General features: G+C 46.3%; 1 protein-coding gene across 1 annotated transcript in view; it reads right to left on the reverse strand.

The window, feature by feature from the left end:
• Nucleotides 1-648: 648 nt before the first annotated feature.
• The window catches only part of Iqck (IQ motif containing K), a 118975-nt gene continuing 101366 nt past the window's right edge, over nt 649-18257 (reverse strand). The window contains exon 9 of the mRNA XM_059268164.1: nt 649-1332. Within this exon, the coding sequence (XP_059124147.1) occupies nt 1277-1332 (56 nt within the window). The 3' untranslated portion in view covers nt 649-1276. The remainder of the gene's footprint in view (nt 1333-18257) is intronic.

The raw sequence follows: 18257 nt of genomic DNA on the forward strand, positions 1-18257 counted from the left end.
ACCCAGAGACTGCAGCCAGCTTCCGACAGAACGAGGCTGAAGGACAGACTTCCATGGCACCTGTATAAGAGTGGGGAATGGTCTAGAAAGTCATCTGTGAATAACCCCAAGCTGTAAGCACAACCTAGCATGCCGGGGTAGTAACACCCTGTTGGGACTATGACAGCTCCTCTGTTTCCTAAAGGAAAACCCCACAGTGTTCTGGAGTCTGTTGCCAAGGTGGCGGGACAATGGCAGAGGGGACAGGCTCCCATGTGTCAGCTGTTTCCAAGGTCAAGATCTGGTTGGTGTCCACCCCACCCCCACACAGATGAGGTCAAGGCCAGCAAACAAGTGCAGACAGGGTGAGAGGGGTCGTCTTTTGAGTTTGTCAAATTGAAAAGTAGAAGAGGACGCTGGCATTTACACATCCAAGGATGTGGCAACCATATGAGCCGATGAGAGCCCCTGGCAGGTGCTTTTTATTCATAAAGAGCTATGGCTCATTTTTTGATAGATAATATATATTTATTAAATGTATTAATGTGTATTTTATAATGTACCCTCACTCTTCCCCCACCCTGGCTGACTTGCATACTTATGAACAAAATTGTTTGGGAAATTTCAAGACAATCAGTATGTACATATAAATATCACAGAGTGAAAAGGTTGTTAAGCATGGGCAGATAGGTTTTATTTTCAAAATGCTGTTCTTAACAAGAAAATAAAGGCTTTACTATTTACCTAAGATGTGTGGTAGCTTGTCAAACAGTCCTATACCACCAAGGAGGCTTTCCTGTGTCTGGGGCCTTTCAGATGAGAGAATCCTGTTGAGCAGCGGCCATAGACAGATGAAGACCATTAAGTTAAGCGGACGCTGCTGTAACACTTCTGGGGCTTTGACGGTGGAAATCCTTTGCAATGACTGTCTCTTCTTGAGCTGGAAACACAGCTCAGTTCTCAAGCCTTGCCTCGTGTTAATTCAACGACAAAACCAAGACAGAACTAACGCAGAGATTTGAGATAAATTAAAATACGGGCCTTGGCGAAAGTGGGAAAACTGGTGACAAGGACATCATCACTAGGCACGTCAACTGTGGCAGCGGCTCAGAAGGGTCCTCCTGACACAGTGGAGAAGCGGGTGGAAAAGTAGCATTTGGGGTAAGGCAGGAAGCTAAGGGACGCTTTCCTAAACTGCGCTTAAGCTCGTCTGGAACAAACCCGGTCTGTGTGAGAAGGTTCTGTGTCCACCACACTAAGGGAATGTGCAGTTTGGGCGTGGAAGGACTGGCGTCAGTTAAGGAGGTGGTCCAGAGGCAGCAGGCACTTCCTCATCGTCCATTTTACATTTCACTGCAGAGAGATGAGAGAGAGAGTCAGGGTCAGTTGACACACCCAGACAGACCTGCCACTTGGAAACTGGAAACACTGACGATGTGGACAGGGTCATTTACAACAAACCCCACTGAACCCCCGTCACGGTTCTGGCCCCTCAGACACTGGGAGGAACCCAGGTCCACTGTGTTCCAGGATTTCACCTGAAGGCTTGAAGCTGCCACTTCTCACCCCCTCAGTTTATGGCAGTTTGGAGTTGAGGAAAAAGATGGATGGGGTGCGGGGTGCATTGTGGGTTAGAGTGCTGAAGGAAGTTTTACTAAAGATGATAACAGAATCAGCCCAATCCATTACCTGGCACCATTTCATTAAAGGGGAGTTAGCTGGACCCAGAGCATCGCATTCTGTGTAAGAGAAATTAATCCCAAGAGATGAGATGCTGTCCCCAATTATGGGAACCCAGCCTCTGGAGGGGGGAAATTCTTTCAGAAAGAACTCTCTTTTAAAAATGTATTATTACTACTTACTATTAATATTGTTTTTGTGGTGCTGGGGATGGAACCAGCACTCATCACTGAACTATATCCCCACTGCAAAGATCTTCAATTTGCGTGTGCCTGAGGATGCACATGTGTGCACCTGTCTTCGAGGCCAGCCTCAGGTGTCATTCTCAGGTACCACTGCCTTGCTTTTTAAGACGAGGGTCTCTCATTGGCCTGGAGCTCATGGGGAAGGCAAAACTGGCTGGCTGGAAAGTCCCACAGATCCTCTGGGACTACAAGAACAATCCCACTATGGCCTGCAGTTTATTACATGGGTTCTGAGGATCCAACCCGGGTCCTCACGCCAGCACTGTAAGCAGTTCACAACTGTGCCATCTCCCCTTCTGACCTTCAGTTGTTAAATGTCTTTGCCTCCTGTAACTTCCTTCCTGTGTTAATGCCTGAAAGATTATTCGTGAGTGTTCATGTACCCTAACTTGTGAAGTGCACCATATTCTAACAGGAATTGGGATTTGGACCAGTACTGTGTAGCACAGAGGTCTCAGCCACAACCCCCAGTCCACGCAGAAACTTAGGGCACACACCCACCAGACACAAGCATAAGGTGAGGGCTGCAGTGGTCACCACATGGGTCATTTCTTGATGGCAGTGGTGTGAGGTTTTCCTAGAGCTCAGAGTCATTCTGAGATCAGCCCAGCTCTTAGCTCCTCCACAGGCACCTGCTGGGACAGGTTCCAGGGCAGACTTCATTAGAACATCCTTGCCTTCTGGCCCACCTTGGCTAGGCAGACATCTCCCCAGGGGCCAGACTAAAAGGCAATCAAGGGTCCCCAGAATCCTTTCCTCTATTTCAGTCGCTGTGATGATTTGGTTTTTCAAACTATTAATAATAATTATACAAGTGGGCGTGCCTAAATCTCAAAATCTGAAATCTAACAAGCCCCAATCCAACACTTTGTGAACACTGACCTGATGCCACAGATGGAAAATTTCACATGACTTAACTCTGTGGAGTGCACAGAATTATTTTTTTAATTCTATTATAGTATGTGCATACTATATGTATGAGTGAATATGAAACCTAAATGAATCTAGTCTTCAGACTTGAGTCCTAGCCCAAGATTCAAATGCAGGAAGAAACTCAAAGGTGTTGACTTTGAGCCAGACATGGTGATGTACACCTATAATCCCATCACTCAGGAGGTGGAAGCAGAAATATCACAAGTTCAAGACTAGCTTGGGTTACATAGCAAAACCTTGCCTAAAAAAAAAAAAAAAGGAAGAGTGTTGACAGTACCCAACTCTGGGTGGTGGCTACAGGATGTTCACTCTATAGTTCATGTGTTACATCACTACCCATCTCTAGAAGTAAATAAAAACAACGGCAGTACATATTCTACTTGAAATCACAAAACCACAATAAAGGACTGGGAAAGTACATTATTGGTTGCTTGAGCTCATTCTCACCTGTCATACATCAATAAGGAGATAATACATAAAATCTTACCACTACATAAGCTTTGAGAAGCCCCAAGTGCTGCTGTGGGATGTTCTGTATGGCAAATGTGTTGCTGATTAGTCAATAAATAAAACACTGATTGGCCATTGGCTAGGCAGGAAGTGTAGGCGGGACAAGGAGGAGAATGAAGCTGGGAAGTGGAAGGCTGAGTCAGAGAGACACTGCCAGCTGCCACGATGAGAAACAGCATGTGAAGATGCCGGTAAGCCACGAGCCATGTGGCAAGGTATAGATTAATGGAAATGGATTAATTTAAGCTGTAAGAACAGTTAGCAAGAAGCCTGCCACGGCCATACAGTTTGTAAGCAATATAAGTCTCTGTGTTTACTTGGTCGGGTCTGAGTGGCTGTGGGCCTGGCAGGTGAGAGAGATTTGTCCTGACTGTGGGCCAGGCAGGAAAACTCTAGCTGCAAAGTGCTGCTGGGATACAGGAGTGGGGCCCAGGCTAAGAATGTCCACTGAAGCCCATGTTTTACCTTTGTATCTTTTGAGCAAGGACTGCTTTGCTAAGAATTAAACAGAATTCTTGGATGCAGTGGCACACACCCACATCTCAGCTACTGGGGAAGGTAAGGTGGGGAGGATTGCTTAAGGCCCAACACAGTGAGACGCTGCCTCAACCAGTCAATCGATCTGTAGCCGAAGGGGTCTGAGTCCTTCAGGTCTCGGCAGAATACAGCCCTGTAAAGGTGCGTGCGTGCGTGCGTGCGTGCGTGCGTGCGTGCGTGCGTGCGTGCGTGCGTGCGTGCGCTGTAAAAGGAGGTTGTGGGGAGGAGGGGATGGGAGTGAGGGAGGGGAGAATTTAGCAGAGCTTCTGGAAGGACCCACTTTCTACTTTAGAGATGTCAATAGGCAGACGCCTCGGTGCTTCTGTGTTGTCCTCGTCCCCCTTGGGAAGCTGGTGTCCAGCCAATTCCGGAAGGGCCAGGAGGAATGGAAAATCCCAAAGAGATGTGCCAGCCCTTCTTCAGCTCCTGTTAGCAGCAATGTGACAGGAGAGCCTTGCATACCAATGAGGTTCCACCCATTTCTTGAGTCCCGCCATCCTTCCCAGTTCCAGCACTGCAGCTGAGAACCCAGGCCACAGCCCAGAGAAACCTCACAGCCAGCAGCATGGGATGGAGAGGGATGAGGCCTCAGGTTCAAAGGAGGGGATGTGGGCCATGCCAATTCACAGTGTTCACTAAAGGATCACCAGGAGCAAAAATACAGATTCCAGGGATCCACCCAGGCTTTCAAATGGATCTCTTGAGGCTGAACCTGGGAATCAGCCCCCACCCACCGCATTCCTTTGTGAGCCTCCTTGGATCTGGCAAGTTTGGTGAAGGAACATTGTCAGTCACAGACTATTGAGTCAACTGTGGAGTCAGGTGTGAAAACAGTGCCTCTGCAGTGAGTCTAATTGGGTCTAACCCTTGGTGTTAGCGATTCAGCCTTAGGGCAAAGCCCTCAAAGAGCTTGTGGGGTTAGGCAGAAAAATATTCAGGAAACTCAAGTCCCCAGTGTTCACACAGCAGGAAGAAGCTGTTTCTGTGAGCGTTCCTCCACAAGCACCAACAGTCCCCAAGAGTGCTAGGGCCTGAGGTCACAGAAGGGACAGGGCCACTCTCTCCACTCAGCAATTTTTATCAGAAAGTTAACAATGTTTATTTGATATTTTTTAAATAATTAAAAACAAAACAAAAACCAAGGTCTTTTATAGCCGAGGCTGGCCTGGAATTTGGTTAGTAGTTGAGGATAGCCTTGAACTCCTGCTCCTTCTGCCTCTGAAGATTGAACCTAGGGCTTCGTGCTGGCTGGGCAAGTGTTCTACCAACAGAGCCACTTCCTATCCCCAGTGTTCATGTTTTTTTTAACTTTCTTTTTATTTATTCTTTGTGTCTTTCACATCGTGCATCTCGGTCCCATTCATTTCCCTGGCCTTTCGTATCCATCCTCTGCCCTTGTAACTTCCCCCTCAAAATAAAATAAAATAAAATTTAAGAGAAAAAAAAGGAAAAAAAATCAATCTCGTCATAGAGGCTACAGTGTGACACAGTGAGTCACCCAGTAAACTCTTTGTTCATATAGCTTTACTTGTTCATTGCAAAGAGTCATTGGTCTCATTTGAGGCCTCTGGTTTCAGCCACACCATCGATGCTGGGTCCTCACTGGGACTCCTCTTGGATATTCTGTTGTTGCCCTGTGATGTGGAGATCCTGCAGCTTTGGGTCTGCAGGACCAGACCCTTCACGTGCTCTAGCAGATCACAGATGGGGTAAATGTTGGGGTGGGCTAACTCATAACCCTGGTTTTAACTCATAACCCTGGTTCTGGGCCTGGGTCGTTGCAGGGTTGGTCAGCCCACTCTCCCTTGTCCTCACCACCAGGGTGAGCTCTCCAGCATTGCCCTGGCTAGTTCACCCCTTAAAGTGATGAGCAAGGGGCGGGGCCAGTTCTGCTTTCACACCCTCAGGGTCAGCTCTCCCATACCTACACCATCAGGGCCAGCGCTGCTGTGTTGCCCAGGTGAAGTACAGAGGCCACTCTCCTGAGTGCTGCTGCTGCTGCTGCTGAGGGACAGGGCCAGCTCTCCCACCCACCTCTGGTGTAGAGGGGGGAGGGGCATCTCTCCCCTGCCCATGCTGCCATATGGCAGATGAGGAGCAAGGCCAGATCTCTCACACTCACACTCTCTGGGCCAGCCCACCCTCGCCCCCGTCAACAGGGTCAGCTCTGCTGTGCTTTCCAGATGAGGTGCAGGGACTGCTTTCCAGAGAGTTGCAGCTGGCCCAATGTTCATTTTTATTTTACTTAATCAAAGCCCATTTTCCAGGCAAATAATAAAAATAAACATTTCTATGGTTCTCATTGAAGTCTTGACACGTATTACATCAAAGTGAGGCTAAGGGCTGTTTTCTCTGATTTTGCAGACAGAGGACATAGACAGATTAGGTAATTTGTATGAGGTCATACTATGGGTGGTCTGGCCTCTATATTTGCATCCTTAACCCCAAGAGGATCAAAGTCTCATACATGTCCCACTAGGGCAACAAAGATTCCTATAGTAAAAAGTACAACTTCCATATGCTGGAGCAAAAGCATTGGGGACTGTGTCGTGTCATAACCGCAGACAGCCCAAGAACAGTCTGAACACCCAACCTGAAACCTAGAATCGCCTGGGGCAGGAGCCCTCTGGGCAATACTTGTGAGAGAGAGTATCTTATTTATGCTAGTTGAAGTGTGAAGACCTTCCCACTGTGGATAACACCATTCCTGGGCAGGAGATCCTGGACTACAAATAAAAAGGAGGAAGCCAGCTGCACAGCAGCATGCATCCCATTGCTGCCTCCCAACTATGGGTGCACAGTGACCACCTGCTTCAGGCTCCTTCCACCCTGACTTCCATGCCATGGTGCCCTGTACACTTGAACTGTGAGCCAGGATAAACCCTTTCTCCCTTAAGGTGCTCTGGTCAGGACATTTTATCACAGCAACAGAAAAGAAGAAGACAGCTGGGCATCTGGTCATTGATAAAGCTGGAGAAGCCATTCCAAATGTAATGATGTCACAAGGTTTGAGAAATGAGAAGGATGTCATAGAGGAAACACGGTGGGCAATTTCCTGTCAGCTTTGATGGTGAGGTCAATTTGAAATTGCTGGATGCCGAGTTAACACCCCAGAGGGGATGAGGATGACACAAAGACACCATCCTGCTAGCATCAAGAACCATCCATGATGATTCCTCTAAAGGGAAGGGGGGAGGGAGGTAGAAACTTGATTCTCCCCCCCCCACTTTTCTAAATATAAAAAGTCATTCTCCTTTTAGAACAAGTGGCTCCTACTTTGCATTCACTCCTGGTGAACTTTCTGCAGTCTGCCCTTACATGTGCCCGCCTTGTACAAAGTCACAGTCATTACCCACAAAATGACAGCCATGGCCTCTGCCCAGTCACCACTCAGGCTCTCGGCTGCATTTTAAAAAAGAAAAAGAGAACTTAACAAAGATGACTGAAAGGAAGACAAGTGAATTTTTATTCCCTTCACGGTTTACAACACACAGTATGTGGGCTGCTATTTAGCTGGGTATTATTTTCTTTTTATTTCTTTTCTCATGTGTGGTGTATGTACACGTTCATGTGGGTATGTGTATATGTACATATATGATTGTGTAGGTGTGGGCTCATGTATGTGGAGGCCAGGGGTCAACATTCTGTGTCTTCCTCAATTGCTCACTACCTCGTTTTTTGAGACAGGATCTCTCACTCGTCCGGAACTCACTGATTCAGCTAGACTGGCTGGCCAGCAGGGCCCTGGGATCCTCTTGTCTCCACCTCTCCAGTGCCGGGTGTAGAGGCTCACACTGCCCTGCCTGGATTCAATGTGAGTCCCCGAGATCCAAACTCATGTTTTTGCATTAAGCACTTCCCTGACTGAGCCACCTCCTCAGCCCCTCGGGTGAGTATTCTTTCTAAAGGAACCCTATGAAAATGTATCAGACTCTGGACTGACAGCTGGGGAGCCTGCATAGGACCGAACTGGACCCTCTGAATGGGGGTGAAAGTTGCATGGCTTGATGTGTTTGTGGGTCCCCTGGCAATGGGACCAGGACTTATCCCAGGTACACAAACTGGCTTTTCAGATCCCATTCCCTATGATGCAATGTCTTACTCAGCCTTGATACAGGAGGGAAAGACTAGGTCTAGCCCCAATGTGGTATAACAGCCTGTGTTGACTACCCAAGGGAGGCTTTAGTCTCTATGAGGAGAAGGTGGGGGTGAAATGGGGGTAGGTAGGGGAAGCGAGATAAGAGGAGGAGGGAACAGGGGTTAGTATGTAAAAGGAAAGAAAATCTTTTTTAATAAAAAATTTTATATATATATACATATACATATATGTGTGTGTGTGCGTGTGTGTGTGTGTGTGTGTGTGTGTGTGTGTGTGTGTGTGCACATGTCTATAATCCTAGTACTTGGAAGGTTGGAGAAGGGTGGATCACAAGTTCAAGGCCACCTTAGGTTATATAGCGGAAGAGAGGGAATATGAATATGTCAGACAAAAGGATCTACAGGAGACTTAACATGTACACAGTAAGCTGGAGTGCCAGAATCAAGAAGTTGTTCTGGAATGTTCTCCCCGAACTTAGGTTCTGTCACAGGCCATCCCTGAATCCCTTCCAGGCACAAGTGCTCATCCTGTAAAGACAGTCCTGTTAAGTTGACACCCCCTGGCTCAGCAATCCCATAGGTGCCAATAAAAATCTACAGCCAGAAGACATCCAACAGCAGGCAAAGAACCAGCATTTCTTACAAGGGCCCCAGTGGAATACAGGCCAAGTGCCCATCAATAAATTGATGGCTATACAAGTGTGAGATACTCAGAAGAACACGTCACAGCAATAACCAGTCATCTAATGCTCTCTGAATGATAAAGCTGAGCCTCCCAGACAGAAGGTTCAGCAGAAGAAATCACGGAAAAGAGGTTTGTTGCTGTGTTTTTGAGTAACAGAAAATTTGAGGCTAAGCAAATTTTTCTGTGGATATTGAAGTCAGAAGAGAGGCTGTGTAGTGGGGAGAGGGGCCCGAGGGAGCCTGTTGAGGCGCTCGACATGTTTTCCATCTTAATCCAGGTGGTAGTTATGTGGTGTAGACATATGCAGGAGCTCATGGAATGTGATGGCTGACACCCCCTACTGTAAATTACCTCACCCACAAAAACCAGAAGCCATAGGTTTTAAAATCCAAGTCCCAGTGCCGGAGGTTGGACACCTCCCTAGGAGTTGTTGGCCAGGGATCTCCCAGAGGCTCCCAAAACAACCCGGGCTATTGCCAGTGCTCTTGACTGTCCACCATAACTAAATGGTAAGATCCTATTGGTGAGGACAGTACACACTTTGGCTACAGGACCCCATGAAATCAAGCTCGACCTGAGCTGGCAGTGTTGTGCCTGTTGACTACCATTCCCAGTGCCGTGAAAGTCGTTGGGGAGGAAAGTTATCAGTGATCTAACTCAGCTTAGGAACTCGTGTTCAATAATACCAACCTGCCAGCCAAGATGTGCCCACGGGCACAACAGTGACATCACAGATCCAGGGCAACCACCCACTCCCTGATTGGAACTGAAGCCTGCTCCCCACGAGGGAGCACACACCTAGTATTATAAGCTGGGCAACAGCCTATGGCCAGGGAGGACAAGGTCCTATAGGGGAGTCGACTACTGAGGCTTTGCTGACACGTGTTAGCTGAAGTGCTTCCTGCACGTTTGTTTGTACCCAAGAGGCTGCTGCCACCGGAAGTCAGAGAAGCCTCTTTCAGGAGTGCGCAATGGTCAAAGCAAAGTCAAGTAACTCATCAAACGGCTGAGAATCAAGAAATGTGGAGGCCGGACGGTGGTGGTGGTGGTGCACGCCTTTAGTCCCAGCATTTGGGAGGCAGAGCCAGGCGGATCTCTGTGAGTTCAAGGCCAGCCTGGGCTACAGAGTGAGTTCCAGGAAAGGTGCAAAACTACACAGAGAAACCCTGTCTCAAAAAACCAAAAAAAAAAAAAAGAAAAAAAGAAAGAAAAGAAATGTGGAATGCCCAGCCATATGGCACCTGCTCTGAGGCCAGGAAACATCTTGGAAGAGGGGCTGGAAAGACTATGAGAGCTGGAGGATGGGGAGGAGCACTACAGAATGTTCTCTTCTGGGCATGGGAAGACTGTGAGAGCTGGAGGATGGGGAGGAGCACTACAGAACTCTGTCTTCTAAGCATGGCCAGACATTTGCAATCATCACAACCACTTGCATAAGGCTTCACACACACAAAAGTGAGGCGCACACCTTAATCCCAGCATTCAGGAGACAGAGGCAGGCAGATCTCTGCAAGTTCGAGGCCAGCCTGGTCTACAGAGTGAGTTCCAGGACAGCCAGGGTTACGCAGAAAAACCTTGTTTCAAAAACAAAAACAAATTGAGGCGTCAAAGTATAGCAGGACCAGCTAGAATGGACAGGGGGTCAACAGGTATGGGAGAAGGACTGTGAGGAAGGAACGGGGTAGGAGAACATGAATACAAAGTCCCTTATGCAAGAAGAAATGGTCAAAAATAATTTTTTAAAAAGAAAAAAAAATGGGAAGAGTTAGATGAAAAAGCTGACAGCTTTAAGTAAATATGTATAATATATAATAAAATAAAATGGGAAAACTGGGGGGAAAAAGATTGGGTGCAGTAATCTGAAGATCTTGTAAGACCTAAGGTCAAGAGTCACACGGTGCTTATGACTGTAGTCTCAGTTCTTGGGAGGCTGGGGCATGAGGGCCACAAGCTCCACTCCAAGCCTGAGCTACACAGGAGTCCTTGTCTTAAAAAAAAAAAAAAAAAGTTACAGGCCTCAGCAGGTTGGGGAACCCTACATATGCCATCAGTGACTCAGAGTTCAGCAGGAAATGTACATCATGATGCCCTGAACACTGCCTAGAGCTCTGTGTCTGTCTGTCCACTCACACTGTCCTCACAGGCACTCTGAGAGACAGCTGTGTTGCCTGGAAGATGGAGGCAAAGGGAGGGTCAATGGCTTGCCCAGAGTCACAGAGCTGTGTGAATGGACAGGCAAGACTCTCACCTGCATCTGTCTGGGGATAAGCAATCCCATGGGCTTCCTGGCACGATGGCACAAGCCAACACTGAGAGGTTATGACAGGAAGACCATGTAGTAAAACAAGACAAGAAAAAGAATACAATCTAAGCCTTCATATTCCTCTGAGTTGGAATCAGGGCCAGATCAGGACTGTAGAGGAGAGCATAAATTATTCCCCAGATTGAATTTTTGTTTTACTAGACTAATTGTCTTCTCTTATTAGCATGTACTAACTGGACAAACAGCGGGCTGACTCGACATTTCCATGCTTGTATATGGTGTGCTTTCCTCAACCACTCTCTGCCTTCTCTCCTCCTCTCCCCCCACCCCTCTTTTTCCCAAATAGCTTATTTTCTAAGAGAAAATATTTTTCCATTATAAAAGCAACACATAGTTTTAGAAAATTTGAAGAATACAGGAAAAAAAATAGAAAGAAAAAAAGAAAGCACCATGCTTTCTTGTCCCCATAGCAGAAGAGGAAATCAGGGAGCTGTCCTTTCCATAGAGAAATAACTACTGGCTTTTTGCATAAATGTCAGTGGCCCGGTAGATTTACCTCCTTCTCCCGACAGTGCCAGATGTTGGACTGTGTTATTTTTAGGATAGTTGAGCAACCTAGAAGCCACAAGGCAATGGGGGTGTGGAGGGCTGCTGACAAGTTCCAGGGTAGATTAATTGCAGCTTTCTGTTGCTGACTTCTAAACAATGCCCCCAAAGTTAACTCAAAGCTCTGTCTCCTTGGAGGCAGTGTTCCACACGGGCACATTTGGGCTTGGGGTGGCAAGGCTGGCTACCCTGAGACAGTACCCTGCGGAGGATCTTGATTCCTGGGACTTCAGGCAGTGCTGGGATCAAACCCAGGACCTTTTTGCATGCTAGGCAAGCTATCTACCAACTGAGCTATACTCTCAGTCCCAAAGGCTTGCTTTCATAGGAGAGGAAAAGCCAGGTCCTTACAGGGAAAGGAAACATGACATCAAAGCCACCGTGGAGTCCCTCAAGGAGGACTTAGTTGCTAAGCACACCAGAGCAAGGGAGGCCTCGCTTGGAATCCCACAGTCTATCACCAGGGAACCCAAACAAGGCTCTCAAGCCATAGAAGCCCTGTTCCTCATCCATAATGGGAATCTGCTATGGGTTAGGGAAGTATTATCTCAAAGTCCTAAAGACAAAGACCTGGCTCCATTGGGAGGTAGTTCAACCTTCCGGAGGTGAGATCCAGTAAAAGGAAGTTAGATCACTGGGCCATGTCCTTGAGGAGATTTTGGTACCCTGGCCCATCTTTTTTTTTCTCTTTTACATCCAGCCAAGCTTGTTCTACCTCACGATTCCCACCATGATGCTTTGCTTCACCACAGGCTCAAAACAACAAAACAACTGACCCCAGTTGGAAACCTCTGAAGTTATGAACCAGCATAACCCTTTTCTCTTTGTAAGTAGATTATCTCAGGTATTTTGTTACTGTCATAGGATGATAAATCTAATTAATATAAGTTGGTTAAAAAAAAAACTCAGTAGAGTGCAAAGATTGAAATATGATGGTACCTACTGCACAGCACGTGGTGAATATTTAATAAAACATTTCTGAATTACATGAAGAATTCACTTGCCATAAGAGAAATGGAAAATGTAGCACTTAAAACCAGTATTTCAACACATTTTCTTTAGACTCTTGGCAAGCTTCAGTTTACGTGTCATTCATGTGGATTTATGTTAACTTGTTAACACTTTCTTCCTACATCTCAGTGTACACAGGAAGCTCCATTGTGCAACTAGTTAAACTGCATGAAGACTGGAATTTCACTGCCTACTACATCATCCTCTGAGAGCTAGTGTCTTCCAGAACTCAGTGAGTCATGAGCATAAATGAACACAGGCGAGCCCAGTCGGCCATGTCTGGGGCTTTTTATTTAGCTCTGCATTCTCAGCTGCCAGAGCCAAGACTGAACCTTTAGAAACATTCTAGGCATCCCGAGAGGGTTTACAGCGCAGCAGCTTGTCCACAACCTGGCGGAAGCTGTGCAGGCTCCACACTGCCTTCAGAGAAGTGGAAACAAATAGTGTCTGCGTTGAAATATCTCCACAAGTACAGCAGGGTAATACATCACCATTGCACTCACACTCAGGGATTCGGAGGCAGTATTCACTGTCTCCTGAGTCAGAGATGCATACATTCCCAGGCTCACTATGTGGTCGAGGGTGACCTTGACCTTCTGATCTTCCTGCATCTACCTCTCCTGTGCTGGGGCCACAGGTATGCGCCATCGTGCCTGATTTTGTGTGGTACTGGGTAGAGAGCAAGCACTCTAGCTACACCCCCAGCCTCCACTCTCATCTTGATGGTTGACTCAGACCTCAGGGCAGGCAGGGTTCAGATCAAGAAACCCCAAAACTCAGAAACCAGACTCATCAGACATCAGAAGGGGATAGGATTGACATTCCAAGGTCTCAAATAGTGAGTTCCTTTTAAGGGACCCCCAGTACCCTGAAAGAAAAACATGAATATCTTCACTCACTAATGTGAGAAACCCATTTATCTCCACATCATCTCACATCCTTAGAGAAGATGTCTTATCTCGCCTGTGTCTCCTCAATACTTCAGTCCAGTGAGCTGCTATCAAGTTGTCTGTATTAGTTACTTTCCTGCTGCTCTGACAAAACAATCAGACCAAAGCCATTTAAGGAAGGATGGGTTGATTTTGGCTCATAGCTCAGGCTACCTTCCATCATGGAGGCAGGAGCTTGGGAAGGCAGCTGGCTTGCTTCCTGCTTTGGATCTACTCCAAGCCTAGGGCCTGGTGCTGCCCCTAATTTTATAATGAAATCTGGGGCAAGAAAAGTATAAATTGTTTACACTGAGTTTATACTAGTTAGAGACAAGAGGAGCCAGAAAATGCAAGTGGGACAAGCTTGGGGATAGACCATCCAGTCAGGAGAAGTGCTTCTTGCTTCTGGATGGTTTAGGATTCATAGTCTAGCAAGTTCTTTCATAAGCAGGAGATGGAGGCACCTGAGAGTCATTCTCCTCAGATTCTAGGCCAAAGTTCTGTTGCTGCTGTTTTTAAGTCCAGAGTCTGGCACACACGCAGAAGGGGGAGCGGGCCTTTGCTTGTTGGCTTTGGCCAATGAACACTCATTGGCCACTTTCCTTTATCTCTTCCTGTCTCCATCCTCCAGCCTCTGTAACTAAACTTAGGACACCTCAGGCTTCTCTTTTATCAGTGACAATAACAGGAACTCTTAGCACTACTAATTACTGCTTCTTTAGTTCTGCTGTGGTGCAGGGCCATTTAACCCCACAAACAGTTCTAGGGTAATCTCACCACCTCTGTCTTCCAGATGACAAAGCAGGCTCAGGAAGACCGGTGACTTTCCTCTTTGAAGAATTATTTTATTCATTTATTTGCTTTTGAGACAGGTTCTCTCGACATAGTCCTGGCTGTCCTGGAACTCACTCTGTAGACCAGGCTGGCCTCAAACTCATAGAGATCCACCTGCCTGTGACTCCCAGTGCTGGGATTAAAGGCATGCACCATGTGGCACAGTGTATGCTTGAATGGAGGTCAGAGGACACTTTTCTGGAGTTGGTCCCTCCTCCCACCATGTGGGTCCTGGAGATAAAATGCGGGGTCATCAGGCTCCGTGCCTTTACCTACCGGGCCGTCTAGCAAGATTAGTGACTCCCTGGGTTTTTTGCTTGCTTTTTACTGTTTCATTGATGCTAGGGATATTGTGTCAAACTCTGAATTAGAAGGATAGATAATATTGTTAACATGGGATAATGTCTTCAATAGTTTACAAAGGAAACTAAACTCCTATAAGGTCATTTCTGGGAGTATCTCCCAAAACACGGACCCATATTGCACTCACAGGTTGCAGAATGGAGTAAGAACATGGCTAGAAGGGAGAGATTCAGAAACAGCAGTCGGAAAGCAACCAGATCATGTAGCCACGCCCAGGTGAAAGAAGGTTGTCAGGAGGCATGTCTATAACACAAGGTTAAAGGAACAAGACCAAACAGAAACATATGAAAATAACTGGCCCACAATATGACCCCATGTATATAACATTAAAGATAGAGCCATATCCTCACAAAAACTGACAGGAGGCATGGCAGCTGGAAACCCATGGGACCCACAATAGCCAAAACAATCTCAGGGGAAGCAGGGCAGGACTGAGGATATTGCTCAATGGTAGAATGTGCTTTAGCATGTGAGACCCTAGGTTTAATCCTCAGTATCAAAGATAGATAGATAGATAGATAGATAGATGATAGATAGATAGATAGATACATACATACATACATAAATTGTAGATAGATAGATAGATAGATAGATAGATAGATAGATAGATAGATAGATAAGTAGATGGGCTCACACTTGCCAATTTTAAAACTTGGGTGGTATTGCCTGAGAATGGATAGACATTGTAATGGGTTATCTTGACCATCAACTCCACTGGACTGAGAAATCCCTAGGAGACGAACGAAACACTCTGCTGGCAAGTCTATGCATGCTTATAGAGACCAACTAACGGGTAAGACCAGCCCTGGATGTGGTGGCGCCATCCTTTATGCTTGGAGCCTCCGTGGGACAAAGGAAGGATGGCTGCTGGTGCTGTTTTCTCTCTCCAGCCTTCTCTCTCTGCTTCTTGGCCATGATGATGTGAGCTGCACACTCCCCACCACCATGGGCTGAAACCTTGGAAGTTATGAGCCAGAAGAACTCTTGGCCCTCAAGCTGCTTTTCTCAGGCCTCTATCACAGCAATAGAAAACAAAACAAAACGAAACAAAAAACTAACACAGACATCCAAGTCAATGGAATCAAACTGAGTGAGCCGAACAAACCCTTCCAGCAATGGCTAGCTGATGTTCAACAAGGATGCTGAGACATTTAACAGGGAAGAAGGAGTTTCTTGAATAAATGTTGCTGGGAAAACGGCCACATGCACAAGAATGAAGCTGGACCCTTACCTTATGCAAACGTGAAAATTAAGTCAAGCCAGGTGTAGTGGCACATGTCTGTGATCCCAACACTTGGGAGGCTGAGGCAGCCTGGGCTGCAGACACGGTGAGCTCCAGGCCAGACTGGGCTATGTTCTAATACTCTGTCTCAGAATAAATAAAAATAAAATAATTAAGACTGCAAAGTGATACACACTAGTAACCTCTGCATTTGGAAGGCAGAGGATGGAAGATCAGGAGTTCAAGGTCATCCTCAGCTACAAAGTGAATTTGAGGCCAGTCTGGGCTATCTGAGACACTGTGTCTAAATAAATAAATAAATAACCAAACAAACAACCACCAGATAGGTAAATAATAAGATATAATAAAATAATTAACTCAAAATAAGTTAAAGTCTTAAACAAACATGTTAAAAACCTTAAACTCATGGGGGAAAAAATAAGAAAAGTTTAGTGAGCTTGAATTAGGCTGGTTTCTTGAATATAACACTAAAGGTTCATGCAACAAATGAAAACACTGTGGGACAGAGAACTTTTGTGCCTTAAAGGTACCATCAAGAAAGAGAAAAGAGGTCAAGTGTGATGGCTCATATACAATCCAACACTCAGGAGGGAGAGGTGGGAAGGCAGCAGAAAGCTCAAGGCCAACCTGGTGTACACAGTCCAGCCAGGGCCACATAATAAGACCCTGTCTCAAGCAAACACACAAACAAATATAAAAAGCAAAGGGCAAGGGAGAAAAGTGTGGGGGACCAGCCTCCATCTTTACCTGGGTACTCTTGAAGAGTGAGGGATAAGAGATTTAGATAGAAGGATAGAGGGGAGAGAGACAGACAGAAACACAGGAAGCCTCAGGAGGGCCTGGATCCTTATCCACCGGCCCAGAACTTTATTCAAAAGGGCTATTTATAACAATGGCAAGGGGTAAGGCTAGATAATACCAAGTGCTAAATAATACCAAGTGCAGACCCTTCCAAACACTTGGAACCCAGGCCCGTGGTCCAATCATCCTCTTATGCAGCCCTGCTGGTGAAGCAAGCTCAGACCTCACTAGGAAACCTCTGTGGGCTCCCACAGAAAAGACACCCCACAGAACGGACATCATGCATTTGATAAGAGACTTGAATGCAAAATACACACACACACACACACACACACACACACACACACACACACTCACACACACAAACTTTTACTAATGAATACAAACAACTCAAAGGAACAAAAGTTTTGTACTGATATTTCTCTGAAGAAGATACACTAAGGCCAACACACTCAGAAAAGATCCTCAACAGCATTAGTCATCAAAAAATACAAATCAAACCACAGTGAGATGCCACTTGACACTCACTACAATGACTGTAATCTAACAGATAATACTGAGTGACAGCCATGTCCACATATTATCACCTTTCCACATGGTTGGTGGGAATGTGACCTGCCTCAGCCACATTGGAGAGCACCCTGGGGGTTCCTCGGGTGGGGATACTAAAGTTAGCACATGGCCCAGCAATTCCAATCCTAAATGAATACCCAAGAGAAGTGAAAAAATGCATGTCTACATGTATTGTTGGAAACAAATGCTCACAGTAGCATTATTCCTAATAGTAAAAATCATAAAAATCCTAATGTGCTACATGCCATAATGGTTAACCTCTTTTGTCTACTTGATGAAATCCAGAATCACCTGGAAGATGGGCCCCTGGGTGTACATGTGTGGGATTGCCTCTATTAGGTCAACAGATGAGAAGACCTGCCCACTGTGAGTGGTTCCATTCCCTTGGTTGAGATCCTGGTCCACACAAAAAGGAGAAAGTGAGCTGAGCACAAGCAACCATTGTTCTCTGCTTCCTTCCTGGCTGGATACACAATGAGACCGGGTCCCTCAAGCTTCTGCTGTAGTGACTTCTTCACAATCCCCTGGAACTGTGCCACAATAAACCTGTTCTCCTCTAAGTTGCTTTGGTCAGGGTACTTTATCATAGCAACAGGAAAAGAAACTTTAACAAGGGTGTTATCTTATCTGAGTTTTTCTAAAATGGGCAAGGGTGGTGGTTGTATAACTTCCACTGTTCAGATGAGGAAACCAAAGCTCAGAGAGGCTGCGTGGCTTGTTTATAGTCACACAGCCAGTAAGAATCTGCGGGAGTATTAAGTCAAATCTTCTGGGGTTTGTTTTACAGCTGGGCTTATAGTTAAAAGCTGAACAATCAGGAAAGTTCCACCTGTGGCTCAAAGATACACAGCTACAAAGTGTCCAGCCTCACCTCCAGGGCAGGTCTTGAGGCTCCTGCGGTTCTGCCATTATCAGCCACTCTTCCTGGTAAATCTCTGAATGTTATGAAGGGGAATGAAGGTGACTT

Source organism: Peromyscus eremicus, chromosome 1 (genome assembly GCF_949786415.1).
Source record: "Peromyscus eremicus chromosome 1, PerEre_H2_v1, whole genome shotgun sequence".
NCBI lineage: Eukaryota > Metazoa > Chordata > Mammalia > Rodentia > Cricetidae > Peromyscus > Peromyscus eremicus.